Genomic DNA, 17,289 nt, shown 5'->3' with positions numbered 1-17,289 from the left:
TTAGCACTAGATGATGATGTAGAAGCCATTTTGGAAGCCTCCCTCTCCCTCTCTCACCTCCCTCTCTCCTCTCTTCCCTTCCTCCATCCCTCTCTCCCTCTCTCTCCCTCCCTCCCTCCCTCTCTCCCTCTTCCCTCTCTCACTCCCTCTCTCCCTCTCCCTCTCTCCTTCCTTTTTTCCTCCCTCCCCCTCTTATTCCCTCCCTCCTTCTCCCTTCCCTAACAGTCTGTGACTCGTAGCGCTGTGGCCATAGCGATTCCTACACGTTAAACTGACAGCGTTGTTTAAACCTAGAGTGGGACAGGCAGATCAAAGCTTACAAAAATAATCATCCAGATCTTGAAATTTAAAATACTAATAGATTTAATCTGCTATAATTTTTAGAGGTACAGTATGACTTTTTATATCTTTGCATTTTTTAAGCAGCGAGATGAAACAGGAAGTCAGGCTGATTTTTTTAAAAACAAACTGATACATGTCAAATTTTGTACTTTCCTCCCCTCCCACCCTTCCAAGGTCCAGCTGAATTATTTAGCAAACCTCTAGAGGAATACAGTGGGAAGCATATTGATTGGTTACATCATGGCTTCCTCTGGCTAAAAGGTAGAGAAGCCGGAGAATAATTACATCCAGATTTCAAAAAGTGTCTTCCCATCAGGGTCCTGTACAACCCTGCACAACCAGACTTCAGCACTGAACTACTAAGGCTACAAAGGATTTTGCATAATTATGGTTGCTTAACATACTTTGGTTTTTACACTGTTGCGGTCTGGTTAACTTAGAATGAGCGACAATTTATCGTTGCTGCTGCTAATATGCCTGTAACGCTGCAGCAAGAAAGAATTCCATCATTCCCATTCATATCTGATGCACATGACAATTAACCACTCTTGAACTTGATCCTTATTCATAACTATCTTAAAAGGAGTTGTGACCGCTGTTTCCAAAATCTCTCCAAATGAAACACGTCACCCAACCAGCTGGTTTCCCAATACCAGGACCAATATGGTCCCTCCTCTAGTTGAATTGTCCATGCACATTTTCAGGAAACACTCTTGGAGGCACCCAACAAATTCTGTTCTCCCTAACCTTTTGCATCGGGGAAGACCCAGTCAATACTGGGGAAGTTAGAGTCACCACTATGATAACCCTATTGTTTTTATATCTTTTCATAGTCTACATGTCATTTCCTCTTTCTTCCTGGCTATTGGGAGGCCTAACATATAATCCCATCAGAGTGATTGCAGCTTTCTAATTTTTGAGCTCTCTTGATATTGCCTCAATGGCCACATGGGTTTTCTCCAGGACTCTCCTTTCCCGACACATTCCAAACCTACAGGTGTGTAGGTTAATTGGCTTCAGTAAGATTTTAAATTGTCCCCAGTGTAGTATAGTGTTAGTGTAAGGAGAACGCTGGTCGACATGGTCTCGGTGGGCTGAATGCCCTGTTTTCGCGCTGTATCTCTCAACTAAACTAAGATATAAACTCCATACCTGGGTGCAGAAATGACAATCTCTCTGATGTATATGATATATAGCATTTTCTTTTCTCCTCACATAAAACTATCAATTCATAGATGCATGTATTTGTATTTTTACCTGCTTCTGTCAAAATAGGACTGTATTAAAGCAGCTGGCATTTAGCTGGTTTTGGAGGCCTTCCAGAAACTGGTGATTTTCTGTTGATTTGTCGGACCAGATCATAAAAAATCTGTTAAAAAAAATCAATAGTAAACTGTAAGCTATGAAGCCAAACATATGATTTTGACAATGTCCCAAAAAGTGTTTTTTAAGTCTTCAGGCAGCTTAAAATGACCCAAACTTATGGCAGAATCATTAGAAACAAGGTTTTCCCTTATTAGTACAAATTTGGTTACATATTTCCATAATATTCTATTCAATTGAAACTATTTTTTCGTACAATTCAATTGATCACATGAACAAGGTGCACTAATTGTATCATCCAATCCTCATGTTCTTTCATCCAAACACTTGGATTCACATTTGCTGAATTTGTATACAAATACATTTCTTTACATACGTTTCTTTTTAGAAGAAAAGGAACCAAACATTTTTGCAAAGATAAGACACAAAAAGCTGGAGTAACTCAGCGGGACAGGAGAGAAGGAATGGGTAAATGGGAAGGAGAATTAAAATGTTTAGTAACCGGGAGATCAGGTAGGTTCAGGCTGACTGAGTGAAGGTGTTCAGCGAAACGATCGCCCAATATACGTTTCGTCTCCCCGATGTATAAGAGTCTACATCTTGAACAACGGATATAGTAGATGAGGTTGGAGGAGGTGCAAGTGAACTTCTGCCTAACATGAAAGGACTGTCGGGGTCCCTGGACAGATTTGAGGGAGGAGGTATAGCAACAGGTTTTGTATCTTCTGCGGTTGCAGGGGAAGGTAGGGGAGGGGGTTTGGGTGGAATGGGATGAGTTAACCAGGGAGTTGCGGAGGGAACGGTCTCTGTGGAAGGCGTGGAAATGGGAAGATGTGACTAGTGTTGGGATCCCGTCGGAGGTGGCGAAAATTTCAGAGGATTAGGTGTTGCATGCGATGGCCGACTGGGTGAAAGGTAAGGATTAGGGGGATTCTGTCTCTGTTGCGACAAGGGGGGGGAGGGAGCAAGGGCGGAGCTGTGGGATACCGAGGAGACACGAGGGCTCGTGTATGATAGGACTGGGGAACCCCCATTCCCTAAAGAATGAGGAAACAGATTTGCAATATCCCAATAAAAGATTCTTATTACAAGGTGTTTAAGAAGGAACTGCAGATGCTGGAAAATCGAAGGTACACAAAAATGCTGGAGAAACCTTTCCATTTTTATCCAGCATTTTTGTGTACCTTATTACAAGGCATTTGATGTTTTTAATGAAATATATTTATTTAAAAACAAAGTAAACATAACAGAATTCACTAAGGTGCAGTCCGTTTAAGCCTTGCATAATCATCTTCACTGGTACCATTTTACATATGCAATTTTTCACCATATGCAATAAATGCTGGTACGTGAATCAAGTTGAATAGGTGCAGCGGATAAATTGTCATTGTAAATAAGAGACGTAGAAAAAAAGACCAGTTGGTCTTCACCTAGCGAACTATGTCCAATACTAGCACAGTGCTTTAGCAAAGATATTTAGAAGATGCAGAATTTATTGCAATATTGAAGAAGGGAAAAACTGCTAAAGTTTAACATCTGATGTAAACACTGAAAATGCAAACAGAACTGTTAACGCTTCAGGTTGATGGCATCTCAATAGATCTGTAAATGGCTGTAGAAATCTACTAAACAGAGGAGACAATGGTAAAAACAGGATTTAATAGGGATAGTCAAAATCAAGGGGTTTTAAAAAACAGACAAGAGAAACTTTCTACTCTTACTGTTGGTAATAAGAGGATACAGAGTTAAACTAACGTGTTAATCAAAACAAAATCAGGAAAGAAATTTGGCCGGTGTCATAATGATCTGAAAAACACCAATCTCCGAGGATGTATACATGAAAGAATTTTGCAGGCCATATAGGAAGCAAAATATATTTTTTTCAAACAAAACAGACAACAGTTACGATGTATGGGTGTCTCCTGCACTATTTGATTCAAAGCTTACGGTTCGAACAAAGCAAATGAAAATAAAAAATCCATCCACTGGAAAACTAGGAAAGCCTATGCCAAATAAAATGTAATGCAAAGCCTTGTGATGAGATTCATTCTGATATGATAACGAGGAGAAGCACTAGAAACTAATGAACAGTTGAAATGGGGTGCAAAATCTTCGGCGATCTACCCATTTGTGCCTCTTTGACCAAAAGCACAAGATCACAGCATGAAGAAATCTATGTTACATGAAATAATCCTGGAAGGTTAAGCCGCATCAGGGGTATGTGGCTAGTGGTGGGATCCCGTTGGAGACGTGGTGAAAATTTCAGAAGATTATGTGCTGTATGTGACAGCTGGGTGGGGTGTTGCAGTTTACACCCCAGTGGTATGAATATTAATTTCTCTCACTTCAAGTAACCCTTCCTTTCCCTCCCTCATTGTTTTGCTGTTTAATTGTTCGGTGCTGTTCGAGAATGGATATAGCATTATTACAGTACATTGGTCTGATCCATCGATTGCCATTTGGCACACTCATCAAAGACATGGACAACGCCTGGTTCAATAGTCTATCCATTCATCTGCATTAATAGTCTATCCATTAATGCAACAAATCAAGTGCATTTCCAATATCAGGGCACAAGTAGTACACATGTACAGCTACCTATGCACAGACTATAACGATAAGAGAAGGAAATATCAATGCCTGTAAACCAAACATCATTCTGCCATACCACAAAAGCTGGAACTGTTCTGAAACGTGGTCTATTGATGCTCTCGCAGTACGTCAATAAATAGGGTATCACGTGCTCATTTAAGCCCTACTCCAGCCAGAACAGAATTGATCTGTGATCAATAATGCATCAAGAAATTAATTTCAACACATTCCACAAATTTAGTTAATTCTTTAACCAAGGGCAAAGAAGTGATGGCATTGATGCAAGTATCAGATGTCCAATTTGTTCAAATTTTAATCAGCATCAGGAGTAGCGGTCCCTCCAACGGTATGAGCAGCTATTTAAGGCAACACACGGGATTGAAGATTATTCTGAATGTTAATGTATGGGGAAGAGAAGACACACCTCATTAACATTAATCTTTGACTTTGCAGAGGATTCTAGAAAGGCACAGTTACACCACTGTCTTGCCAGGTTCTGTCCTTGCTCCTTTCCAACTACCCGCTCGTCCTCCAAGTCACACTTATTACCAACCAAAATCATTGGCACCTGTAAGTAAAAAGTTCAATTATTAAAAGCTAAAAACATTGTATAAAAATTATAAACTCACACGCATTTCTTACTTTTCTCTATTAAAATGCACTAATTAGCAATTTGTAAATGAATCACAAATACAGTTATGACCAGAAGTAAAATGCTGTCAATGGATAAATTTACTATAGTTGTTAATATGCCAGCGAGCACACAAGCAAATGTACAATCAATAATTTTAACCCAATATTTTAGGATTGATCAGGAACATTTACTGGCAATAACTTATATTTTGTTAATAATAATAATAATACATTTTATTTGTATAGCGCTTTTCAAGGACTCAAAGTCGCTTTACATGGTGAGTCAAGAACAAAACAAAAGAGAGCAGTAAGACAGAGATGCAAAGGGGAGGGGGACATGGGACTAAGGGTATGCAGAGGTGAAGAGATGGGTCTTGAGGCAGGACTGGAAGATGGTGAGGGACTCAGAAGTTCGGATCAATTGTGGGAGGGAGTTCCAGAGCCTGGGAGCTGCCCTGGAGAAGGCTCTGTCTCCAAAAGCGCAGAAGTTGGATTTCAGAATGGAGAGGAGACCGGCTGAAATGGATCTGAGGGACCGTGAGGGTTGGTAGGGGGGGAGAGGAGGGTCAGTGGGATATGGGGGGGCCAAGTGGTGGAGGGCTTTGTAGGTGAGGACCAGGATTTTGGAGATGATCCGGTGGGAAATGGGAAGCCAGTGAAGTTCTTTGAGGACTGGGGTGGTGTGGTGCCAGGATTTGGTGTGGGTAATGAGTCGGGCGGCTGCATTCTGGACCAGTTGGAATATTGTTAGTAATTCCCTGTTGAAATATTCTGTTCAGATAAAAAGCTTACAGACAATTTTTTAATCCAAAATTTCCAAAGATCAAGTTACAACCTAAACATGTTGAGAAAATGTCCCGTGGCAGGAATTAGAATTTGATCTTGTTTTGGATGCAGATTCTTTTTGTATTTTACAAAACAAATGTAACAGGATCACCGTGTTGCTTCATCAATATCTCTTTGGAACCAGAATGTGAAGTGGACTTTCCAGGTAAGACTTGGCGGCCCTGGGCCAGGCAATCAGATAAGATCCTTTATATTAGTACAAAGCCAAAGCTAGCCTCAGTTGCAACCCTGCAGTAACAAAATCAAACAATGGAGCTTGTCGTCCAAGACCATCTCTTTTGTTCTAATCCAGAGCACATTTGAAGCACTAATTGTTATTCCCCCCCCACCCCGCAATCCTTAATGTGAAGTCAATTGTATGTCCTATCGTTCCGACTGAAATTAAAATGCTTTCTTCAAAAACCAGCAGGTGGCCTTATGGCCCTCAAGTTTGCACTACCATTCTATAAGAAATGGCTGATTACATGCTCAAATCCATTTTCCTGCCTGATCCTCGTATTCCGATGTGGAAAATAGATCAAATTAATGCAGTCATGAACTTAAATAAAATGACTACACATTTTGAAGAATATCCACTACCCTTCAAAGGCAAACCATTACTTTCATCAATTCAAATTGACCTTGTTTAGTCCTGTTGATGTTTTCCATGGGTTATCACATCCTTTGTAATAGACACTAGTATTTTCCCTGCTGTTGATGTTAGGTCTGTAGTTTTCTGGTCTCAGTTTTTTCTTTGGACGATTCTTTCTGAAAGAGTGGGGGCTAAATTTGCCACTATCAAATTTCCAGGAATTAGTCTATAATCTACAGTTTTAATGATGAAAGCCAACGCATCCACTATTTCTACTAGTTATGGCTACTTCCTTTGGCCCAAGGATTTATTGGCAATTAACACATTTCTACAACTCTATTTATTTGAGCTAAAATTAATTTTCAATAATTCCAATGGAATTGTGAGAGGCACATATAGGTAGTCAGAACCTTTTGTTCCAGGGTGGAGAGGGCAATGACTAGCGGGCACAGCTTTAAGATAAGAGCAGCATAATTTAAGGATGATGTGTGGGGCAAGTAAGTGGCGGGTCCTGGAATGTGTTGCCATGGTTAGTGGTGGAAGCAGATATGGAAGTGATGTTTAAGATGGCAACATGTATATGGAGGGAATGCTAGAGGGTGGGGATGGTGGGCAATATGGATCATGTGCTAACAGTGCGATTATGTTTGGCACAGATATTTTGGGCTAAAGGGCCCATCCTGTGCTGCACTTTTCTATGTTCTTTGTTCTATGTTCCACATTTTCATTAGACTTATGGTTCCCTCACAATGATGAGAAGATATTTGTGTCCTCTTCTGTGAAGAAGTGTCCCCAATCTTGCTTGGTACTAGGTGTCAATTTCTACAGGAAACTTCATTAACTCAGCTGTTTTAAGATCAAATTAACCGTTTTGAGCACAATTAAAAAAAGTTTAGGTCACTAAGTTTCACAGATTTTTCCTTTGGTCATTTGATATTTTAAAAACACAACAAGCATACCTGTCATACAACAGAAGCAATTATTTCCATGACAGGGTTGATCAAAGAATAAAGCAATATTAGAAAATTCTGAATTAGACAAGCTGGTTGCACACTTACATCATCAGTATCTTTGACTCTAAGAATTTGTTCTCTCAAGTCTTGCAAGTCATTAAAGGTTGATTGTGCTGTTATAGAATATACTAATGCAAAACCTTGTCCATTTTTCATGTATAGATCTCTCATTGCAGTAAATTGCTCCTGTAATTAAAAAATGTCTGTATTATTCTGCCGTTTTCAGTTTCTTTAACATTAAATAAATGCTGTTTATATTAATAAATATTACAGTGAATTCTATGCATACCAGTGAAAAGACTACACGTAAAACTGCATTTTATGAGAGCGAGAAATAAAAGCTTTTCAATAATGTTTAGGTTAAACCTCAGCTTTCCTAATCTATAATATATATATTTTCTAAATCAGTAGTTCAGGTCAGGCCAATGATCAAATCATGTTCAGACTAACTGGTTTTGGAAACAGCTTAATGATCCAAAGTGTACTCACTTCACACAAGAATAGTAATGCAAAAATATTTACATTTAAGACTACTCAGTGGTTCCACGACTTGAAAAACACACCAGTTTTATGCTTTAAAATGATAAATTAGAAAAAAGACATTCCCAAATGTCCAAAATATATTGAACCAGTGCTTCAGTGAATCAGTGCTTTGATTATAAAAACAAGTGAAATTATGTAGAGCATGTAATCTATTTGAAACATCATTTTTACATCCTTCACACCTTTTAGAGCGGATGTGGAGAAATGGCAGAGGTGGAATGGTGGCGCTGCCTTAGCAGCTGCGACTCGCCTGCAGTCCGTCTGTATTTTCTTTGTTTTTTGTTTTGTTCTTTTGTCCTGTTTTAGTTAATCTTTGGTTTATTAGGTTGTGTATGTGTGTCGGTGGGGGGTAGAAACATGTTTTTGGTCTCTTCCTTCGCGGGGGGGGGGATGCGACTTTTCTTGTCATATCCCCCGTCTCCGCCGAGGCCCAATAGCGGAGCTGGCGGCCGCGGAGCTGGGGCAGCGTTCCAGCGGCAGTGGTCCGACTCCGGAGCTGCGGTGTTCCGACAGCAGCGGAGATCCGGCCTCGGAGCTGGGGCAGCGGCATCGGCCACACGGCCTCGGAGCTGAGGCAGCAGCCACGGCCACACGGCCTCGGAGCTGCAGCAGCGGCAGCGGCCACCCGGCCTCAGAGCTGGGGCAGCGGAAGCGACGACCCGGCCTCGGAGTTGGGGCAGTGTTCCGGCGGCAGCGGTCACCCGACCCGACCGCGGGCCCAGTGCCGGGAGCTCGCAGGTCACAGGTTGCGGACCTGTTCTCCGGAGCTCCCGCAACAACAGCTGCATCCACTGGACTGGAGGGCCGCAGCTTCGGCAGCTTCGACCACCTCGGGCTGCGGAGTTGAACAGGCCCATTCGCGGAGCTCGGATTCAGCCGCGGGACTGACATTACTTACTATCGCCCGGCAGGGTCACAGCATCTGAAGCCTGGATCGCCTCGGCGCAGAGGGAGAATAAGAAGGGATGAGACAAAGACTTAAGACTTTTGCCTTCCATCACAGTGAGGAGGTGCCTGGTGAACTAACTGTGGTGGATGTTAATTTGTGTTTATTGTGTGTTTTTGTCATTTTGTACTATATGTAGGACTGCAAGGCAACAAAATTTTGTTCAGACCGCAAGGTCTGAATGACAATAAAGGCTACTTTGACTTTGCTTTGACTTTTGACTTTGAATTTAGTCCAGCATAGATCACCCCTGATCATATTAAATGCACAGCCCTGATCATATTGGCCCTAGCCAATTAATGGTTAGACAGGCAAAGGGCCAAATGGCCTATTCATGCACTTATAGACAATAGGTGCAGGAGTAGGCCATTCGGCCCTTCGAGCCAGCACCGCCATTCAATGTGATCATGGCTGATCATCACCAATCAGTACCCTGTTCCTGCCTTTTCCCCATATCCCCCGACTCCGCTATCTTTAAGAGCCATATCTAGCTCTCTCTTGAAAGTTTCCAGAGAACCGGCCTCCACCACCCTGAGGCAGAGAATTCCACAGACTCACAACTCTCTGTGAGAAAAAGTGTTTCCTCGTCTCCCTTCTAAATGACTTACCCCTTATTCTTAAACTGTGGCCCCTGGTTCTGGACTCCCCCAACATCGGGAACATGTTTCCTGCCTCTAGCGTGTCCAAACCCTGAACAATCTTATATGTTTCAATAAGATACCCTCTCATCCTTCTAAACTTCAGAGTGCACAAGCCCAGCCGCTCCACTCTCTCAGCATATGACAGTCCCTCCATCCCGGGAATTAACCTTGTAAACCTACGCTGCACTCCCTCAATAGCAAGAATGTCCTTCCTCAAATTAGGGGACCAAAACTGCACACAATACTTCAGGTGTGGTCTCACTAGGGCGATGTACAACTGCAGAAGGACCTCTTTGGTCCTATACTCGACCTCTTGTTACAAAGGCCAACATGCCAACATGTATTCTAGTGCAAAAAAGATTTATTGAGAACTGTGTTTATAAAAGCATACGGGAATATTGTTTTGATAAACAAAAGTGATGAAAACAAACTGTTCTGTAGAAAGACACAAGCCTGATGGAATATTTTAAAAATAGTATATTTCTAAAAGGTGACAAGTATATCGGCACGATTATGATTTTATTGTTTATTAAGCACACTAATAAAGAGTGAGGCACTTTTCAAAATAGAAACAGAAAGTTTCACAGTAAAGTTTCACAGGGAAAGCAGGATTCACAGTGAACAATCACAAGGTTCATCCCTCATCAATCTGCAAAAAAGTGAACTGTGTGTCTAACGTCCAAATGTATTATAAAATATATTTGGAAAATGGAATGAAAGGATTGTGCTTTTAAAAGATGCTAAATGAGTTTTGTCTGTGTTCTTTGGAGTTTAGGAGAAGTGATATTGTTGAAACGTAAAGAACCAAACAGGGCATGGCAGGGTAGATGTTGATATGTTTTCACTGCTGGTCTCGAATGAGGAAACACAACATTCAAAATAAAAATATATTTTCGCAGAGGATAGTGAATCTCTCGTATTTTCTACCCTAGAGAATTCTGGTCTAGATCATTTTAAATATTTAAAGTGGAAGTAGGTATATTTTCGAATGATGGGGGAATGAGGGCTATGGGCATATGGCGCAGAGAAAGGACCAAGGCCCGGAGTACACTACATTGAATTTCAGGACAGGCTTGAGGGGCCAGGTCATTGACATCTTTTGTGGCATTAAGCTTGGAGTCTGCTGAAGACCAAAAAGTCTGTTAGATTGATTGAAAGACACAGCATAGAAACAGTGTAGGAAGGAACTGCAGATGTTGGTTTAAACCGAAGATAGACACAAAAAGCTGGAGTAACTCAGCGGGACAGGCAGCATCTCTGGAGAGAAGGAATAGGTGACATTTCGGGTCGAGACCCTTCTTCAGACTGGTTAGGGATAAGGGAAACGAGAGATATAGATGTGGAGAGATAAAGAACAATGATTAAAAGATATGCAAAAAAGTACCGATGATAAAGGAAAAAGGCCATTGTTAGTAGTTCTGACGAAGGGTCCCGACCCGAAACGTCACCCATTCCTTCTCTCCAGAGATGCTGCCTGTCCCGCTGAGTTACTCCTGCTTTTTGTGTCCATCGTCAGTTGAAACCAGCATCTGCAGTTCCTTCTTACACACTGTTAACTGTTTGTAAGGTGAAAACAAAAAGCTAGTGTGACATGGGTGGGGGAAGGATGGCGAGAGAGAGAGCGGGCATGCCGGAGCTACCTGAATTGAGAGAAATCAATATTCATACCACTGGGCTGTAAGCTGCCCAAGCGAAATACAAGATGCTGTTCCTCCAATTTGCGTTTAGCCTCACTCTTTGACAATGGAGGAAACCGAGGATAGAAAGATCTGTGTAGGAAACCTCGCTCAGCCTGCCCGAAACTACCTGGTCTCCCGGTTGCCGGACATTTTAATTCTCCTTCCCATTCCTACACAAAAATAATTGTGACTACTTGCTCACTTTATTTCAGCCCGATGTGTAGAACGTTTCTATTACAATCCGCTGTTTGAGGCTCAAAATAAATGCAATAGCATAGAGGTTAAACTATTGTAATAGCCCTTTTTCACGGGGCGACTTGACGCAAGATGTAGCCAGAGTGGAGTGGTCGTGGTCTAGCACGATATCACACGATATAACGGGGGTAGAGTAAAGAGTTCCCACGGTACTCGGCAATTCTGTCATTTGTGCGAGTGACTTGTCCGTCTCCCGATCTTTCCCGTTAATCGTGAATGAACATCGTGGACTGTAGTGTAGTTAATCACGTGGCACAAATGATGTTACTTTGTTGTCACACACTATATTGGTTTTTTTCACCCGAGCTCTTTAATGAGCTGAAGAATAATCTGTGTTTTTTTAGACAAATGCTGTTTGGTGTGATGCACCTTCTCTCAATATGTGCAAGAAGTCGTCTTTTTATTTTGTCAAATATGAATAAAGACTGTGTCTGACATTGACCGTGATTGATTGTGTTATTTAATGATTTACTGAGAGGTGAAACTTTCAGTGTGAAGAAGGGTCTCGAATGGAAACGCCACCCGTCGCTTTTCTCCAGAGATGCTGCCTGCCCCGCTGAGTTTCTCCAAGCAACTGGTGTGTGACTGACCAGGACACATACACACTCTCTCTCTCTCTCTCTCTCCCTCTCTCTCCTGGAGGAACTCCGCGGGCCAGGCAGCATTTACGGAGGGAAATGGACAGGCGACCCATTCTTCAGGCTGCCTTATGTCTCTCTCCCCCCCCCCCTTCCCCCAACTCCCACCCACACACGCGAATGCTGGAGAAACTCAGCGGGTGCAGCGGGGCCGAAACGTTGTCTATTTCCTTCATTCCATAGATTCTGCTGCACCCGCGGAGTTTCTCCAGCATTCGCATGTGTGGGTGGGAGTTGGGGGGAGGGGGAGAGAGACATAAGGCAGCCTGAAGAATGGGTCGCCTGTCCATTTCCCTCCATAAATGCTGCCTGGCCCGCGGAGTTCCTCCATTCATGCCTGTGTGAGAGGGAGGGAGGGAGGGAGAGAGAGAGAGAGAGAGAGAGGAGAGGGAGAGAGAGAGAGGAGAGAGAGAGAGAGAGAGAGAGTGAGCGAGAGAGAGAGAGAGAGAGAGAGAGAGAGAGCACACACAAGGTGGAAGCGAAATCTCACCTGCCTGTTCCAGTGACAGACACCCACCGCCAGTAAATGAAGACACCCCCATCTGTCTCCCCCTCCTCTCCCTCAACTCCCCCACCTTTCCCTCCCAACTCCAGTCCCGTCCCGACTCCCTGGGAAACTGTAGGTTTCAAGCTGTAATTAAAGAGTTCCCACGGTAGACTGTAAAACTGGGACCCTGGTTCTGGACTCCCCCAACATCGGGAACATTCTTCCTCCATCTAGCCTGTACAATCCTGTAGATACGATTAGACAGGTATCTAGTTATTTCATTCAATTAATGATTTCTATCGCCCAGCCTCTCATCTTTCAATCGGGTTCAGCCAGGAAGGAACTGCAGATGCTGGATTAAAACGAAGATAGACACAACATGTAGCTCAGCGGGACAAGCAGCATATCAGAAGGGTCTCGACCCAAAATGTCACCCATTCCTTCTCCCCAAAGATGCTGCCTGCCGTCGAACTTATTCTCTTTAAACCGACATCTGCTGTTCCTTCCGACACATACACAAGAAATAAGCAACTTTTCGGGCCGAAACGTTGCCTATTTCCTTCGTTCCATAGATGCTGCTGCACCCGCTGAGTTTCTCCAGCATTCGCGTGTGTGGGTGGGAGTTGGGGGAAGGAGGGGGGGAGAGAGACATAAGGCACGTTGCAATGCTCAACCACAAGTGTACAAGTCACTCTTGGACAAATTCAAACATGTTTGAATTTTCTCCCGAGTACCCAAGTTACACGATTACCTGCCGTTAGCGCCACGGTGGTCCACGAATGCCGTACTGTTACCACACGAGGTTCCCACGATGTTAAACCTCTTGCGTCAAGTCGCCCCGTGAAAAGGGGGTTTAAGGAACATAAATACACAAGAAATAGGATGAGGGCATCTGGCCCCCTCAGGCCTGTTGTGTTATTTGATACTTTCTTATCTGATTGTCATAACCTTTGATTCCTCTGGTATCCAAAGTCTGTTAACCCCAGTTTTAAGCGTACAACTGAGCAGCAACACAACCACAAAAGAGACAAATCTACAGATTTTCAACCCTCCCTTTCAATCCTCAATCCTAAAATGTCAACCCCCTTTTTTTCAATGCACCATAGTTCTAAATTCTAAATAGTCAATGCTATCTTAGCACTTACTCTGTCAATTCCCAAATTGTACAAGTTCTTTCTTCTGACTTCCAACAAACACAGATCAAATTCAACCAATCTCCCTTTTAGGACTGCCAGGTAATCCTGGACTTAATCCGGTGAATCAAAATCAAGCTGGTTCAAAGTACTTTTCGCATTTGGTATATTAACCAAAGCTGCTCACCTAATCTCAGCAAAGTTGATCCCAAGATTTGCTTATTTTTGCACCCTAGTGCTTTGTAATAAAGCCAACGCCAAGTACCTATCTAACTCTGGCAAGATATGCATGTTTGTTTTTGTATCTCGTGAATCACATATCCAGATCCCTCTACATACAAAAAATCCCCTCCCATTCCTCCATTCAAAATGCATAACCTTTCATATTTCTGAATGGCATCCCAGCTACTTTTTATCTTGTTGATATATCTTTGCAGAATCTCTACATTTTCAGCTATCAAAAACTGGTTAAAAAGCAGAGTTTCCTAGTATAAGATGAGGCTCAGGAACATAACCAAATATTTTAAGATGGAAACCAAATGAGTACGCAAGAGGGAATAAAAAATAAAAGCGACAAGGCTGAAATCAACTTGCAGCAGAACCAATTCAGCAACTTTACATTGTCTTCAAAGAACACCACCCCAGAAAGATTCCTAAATGGGTGGAACCTGGGCAAACCAAAGCTGGAAAAAAACAATGAAACCACAATATGGTATTCCTGTTTTCAAAAGACCAAGAAAAGGCAAAATTAAAGACAAACATGAAATATAGACATAAATAGAGACTATATGAATAAAAGGCTGTTCATCTGATTAATATTTTATGCAATATGTTTTACCGTTCCGGCTGTATCCAGGATTTCAAGCATACATTGTTGTCCATCTACTTCAACTTGCTGTCATAAAGGAAAAAAATAAAATGGAATGAATAAAAATGAACCTAACTGTGTCTAATTATCAACTTCACAGACAGAGGTACGTTTACAATAATGAATTTTATCAAGATCCTATCTTTGATGAAGCATTCAAAAGATTGACTTCATTGTAAACTCACCTTTCTGTAGGAATCTTCTATTGTTGGATCATATTTTTCAACAAATATTCCTTGAACAAATTGTACAGTCTGCAAAACAACATAATAACATGGCATTAGCAAAAAGATTTGAGCATACAGGTTGCGCTGCAGACATTAGCGTCATATAAACAATGTGAAACAATAACCTTGATTTAAGGCCAGCATTTGAGATGCCAAGTATTTTTCACATATACCATGGACATATACATCAACCAGGGGGAATGATCCTGCAAGATCACAGAGTAGAACTTAAACATAAGAGATGACTTTGGTCAGTTAGGTCCATTTTTATTCATTCCCTGGTTAGGGACGATGGAAACAAGAGATATAGACGGTGATGTGGACGGTGGAGAGAAGAACAATGAATAAAAGGTATGCAAAAAATCATGAGCAATGACAGGACTCACCAAAGCTGATTTTCCAACACCTCCTGAACCAAGGACCACCAGCTTATACTCGCGCATTGTGTAGCGTATTCAACGAGCAGTGTTTCTTGCTGCCCAAAGAAAAATCACAGATTTGTACTTCTTGTTGAATAAAATAAGATTTAACAGTAAAGTTGCTAAAGTTTCATAGAAATTGGAATCCAAAAGTATATAATTTAGTCCAACAAATCCACCCCAGATGCAACACAAGTGTCCATACACACGTCGATCTAAATATGTCAAATATATCTAAATCATTTATTATTTTCAGCCTTGTCTTTATATAGATTCCTCTTAAGTACATCCATAATATTATCCTTAGCTCTTATCCGAGAGTGTAAATGCCATGGTCTAAATAATTTCAGTATAAAGATCTTTCTTCCAAATTTCTTATTGGTCTTATTAATGGTTCATATTTATGAACCAGATGGGGCTTCTGTCACAACTGGACTGGTACTTTGTAACGCAACAATTTATTTGGATCCCTTTTATACATTTGGAATGGGACCGAATATTTTAATTTATATTGTTATTATCCTCATTGCTCTCACTTTGTGATTCTGTTCCTCGTATTCCCCTTCTCCTCCGAGCCATTTAGAAACATTTTCAAGTGGCCTCCAAAACTTTTCTACCAAAATGCTTCAGTTACATTAGTCTATAGGAGTCATTTGATAACAAACTGTACCCGCTTCATAGTTTTAAACCCCTTTTTCATGGGGCGACTTGACGCAAGAGTTAACCAAAGTTGAACATCGTGGGAACCTCTTGCGATAACCGTACGGCATTCGTGGACCACCGTGGCGCTAACGGCAGGTGCTCGTGTAACTTGGTGACTCGGGAGAAAATTCAAACAAGTTGAATTTCTACAAGAGTGACTTGTACACTCGTGGTTGAATATTGCAACATTATATGCATGTAGTGGCCAGAGCGATATCCGTACTGACTCTTGCGTGTACCGTGGGAACTCCTGCGAACGGTGAACCCGGAAGCTGGACAGAGGGGACAGAAGGCGAGTAAAAATTGTCTTCTGTGGGATTGAATTTAAAAAATAAAGATTTGAATCCGCATATGGACATCAACTTATTCATGAGTTATGTTAATGTGATTCAAGAAAATAACTATAATCTTTAAAAGGGACTTTACTGAAAGGCCCCGCATTTTTATGGTCCGTGAGAAATTTTTCACATGAACTTTTTTGAGAGATACAGCTCGGAGTCCTCGCCAACCAGCGATCGATGCCTTTCCGAAGCAGGGTCCGGAACGCTACCAATCAATGTTCTCCAGATACCCGTGTAAAGGAGTGAAGTGCACATGCTGGTTTAAAACGAAGACAGACACAAAAAGCTGGAGTAACTCAGCGATTGAAGCAGCATCTCTGGAGAAAAATAGGTGATGTTTCGGGACGAGACACATCTTCAGACTCAATTCCGATTAGGATGTCTGAAGAAGGGTTCCGATTCGAATCGCCACCTATACTTTTTCTCCAGAGATGCTGCCTGACACGCTGACTTACTCCAGCTTTTTATGTTTTTCTTCCCAGATCTGACTTACCTGCTGAGTTACACCAACATTTTGTGTCCATGTTCACTATGAACATTGAATTATTTAATTTTAGGTAACTTACACTCTCTCTCTCTCCCCCCCCGCCCCCTCCCCCATGCAGTAAATGTCGGTTAACCAGTCCAAGGTTTGCAACGCTGGTTCCCTCTTGGGATCACACTATCCCTAGCCAACAATTGGCCTATCAGGGAGCCAAATATAGACATAAAGTGCTGGAGTGACTCAGTGGGTCAGGCAGCATCTCTGGAGGAAAGGGTTAGGCGACATTTCGGGTCGGGACCCCTCTTCAAAATACCCTGCTGAGGTCATCTGTTGTTGGCCCTGATTTGTCCTGGTCTTTTCTTGCTTCCAGTTCCCCCCTACAATCATCCCGAAGAAGGGTCCCGACCAAAAATGGAATCTATTCCTTTTCTCCAGAGATGCTGCTTGGCCCGCTGAGTTACTCCAGCATTTTGTGTCTAACTTGCTGATTCAGACAGTTTTTGATTTACTCTGAAACACACGTTGGAAATTTAAACTTGGGCGCAACTAACACCATCTTACCGTGGGAACTCTTTAACTCAGCGGGAAGGCAGCAGTTAATTGTTG

General features: G+C 42.1%; 1 protein-coding gene and 1 long non-coding RNA gene across 3 annotated transcripts in view; one reads left to right on the top strand and one right to left on the bottom strand.

The window, feature by feature from the left end:
* LOC129706489 (ras-related protein Rap-1b) overlaps positions 1–17,289 on the bottom strand; it is a 48,786-nt gene that overhangs the window by 4,534 nt on the left and 26,963 nt on the right. For both annotated transcript variants that reach the window (XM_055650828.1, XM_055650827.1), the window contains exons 3-8: positions 15,124–15,212; positions 14,696–14,764; positions 14,481–14,537; positions 7,366–7,506; positions 4,682–4,825; positions 1,600–1,711 (exon numbers count right to left, since the gene is read on the bottom strand). In XM_055650828.1, the coding sequence (XP_055506803.1) occupies positions 1,625–1,711; positions 4,682–4,825; positions 7,366–7,506; positions 14,481–14,537; positions 14,696–14,764; positions 15,124–15,180 (555 nt within the window). In that variant the 5' untranslated portion in view covers positions 15,181–15,212 and the 3' untranslated portion in view covers positions 1,600–1,624. The remainder of the gene's footprint in view (positions 1–1,599; positions 1,712–4,681; positions 4,826–7,365; positions 7,507–14,480; positions 14,538–14,695; positions 14,765–15,123; positions 15,213–17,289) is intronic.
* LOC129706490 (uncharacterized) overlaps positions 1–17,289 on the top strand; it is a 41,073-nt gene that overhangs the window by 13,299 nt on the left and 10,485 nt on the right. The gene's annotated exons all lie outside the window — the stretch shown is intronic.

This window comes from Leucoraja erinacea, chromosome 19, assembly GCF_028641065.1.
Source record: "Leucoraja erinacea ecotype New England chromosome 19, Leri_hhj_1, whole genome shotgun sequence".
Taxonomy (NCBI): Eukaryota; Metazoa; Chordata; class Chondrichthyes; order Rajiformes; family Rajidae; genus Leucoraja; species Leucoraja erinaceus.
Note: the sequence above shows the minus strand (reverse complement) of the source record. Positions and strands in the feature narration are given on the sequence as shown.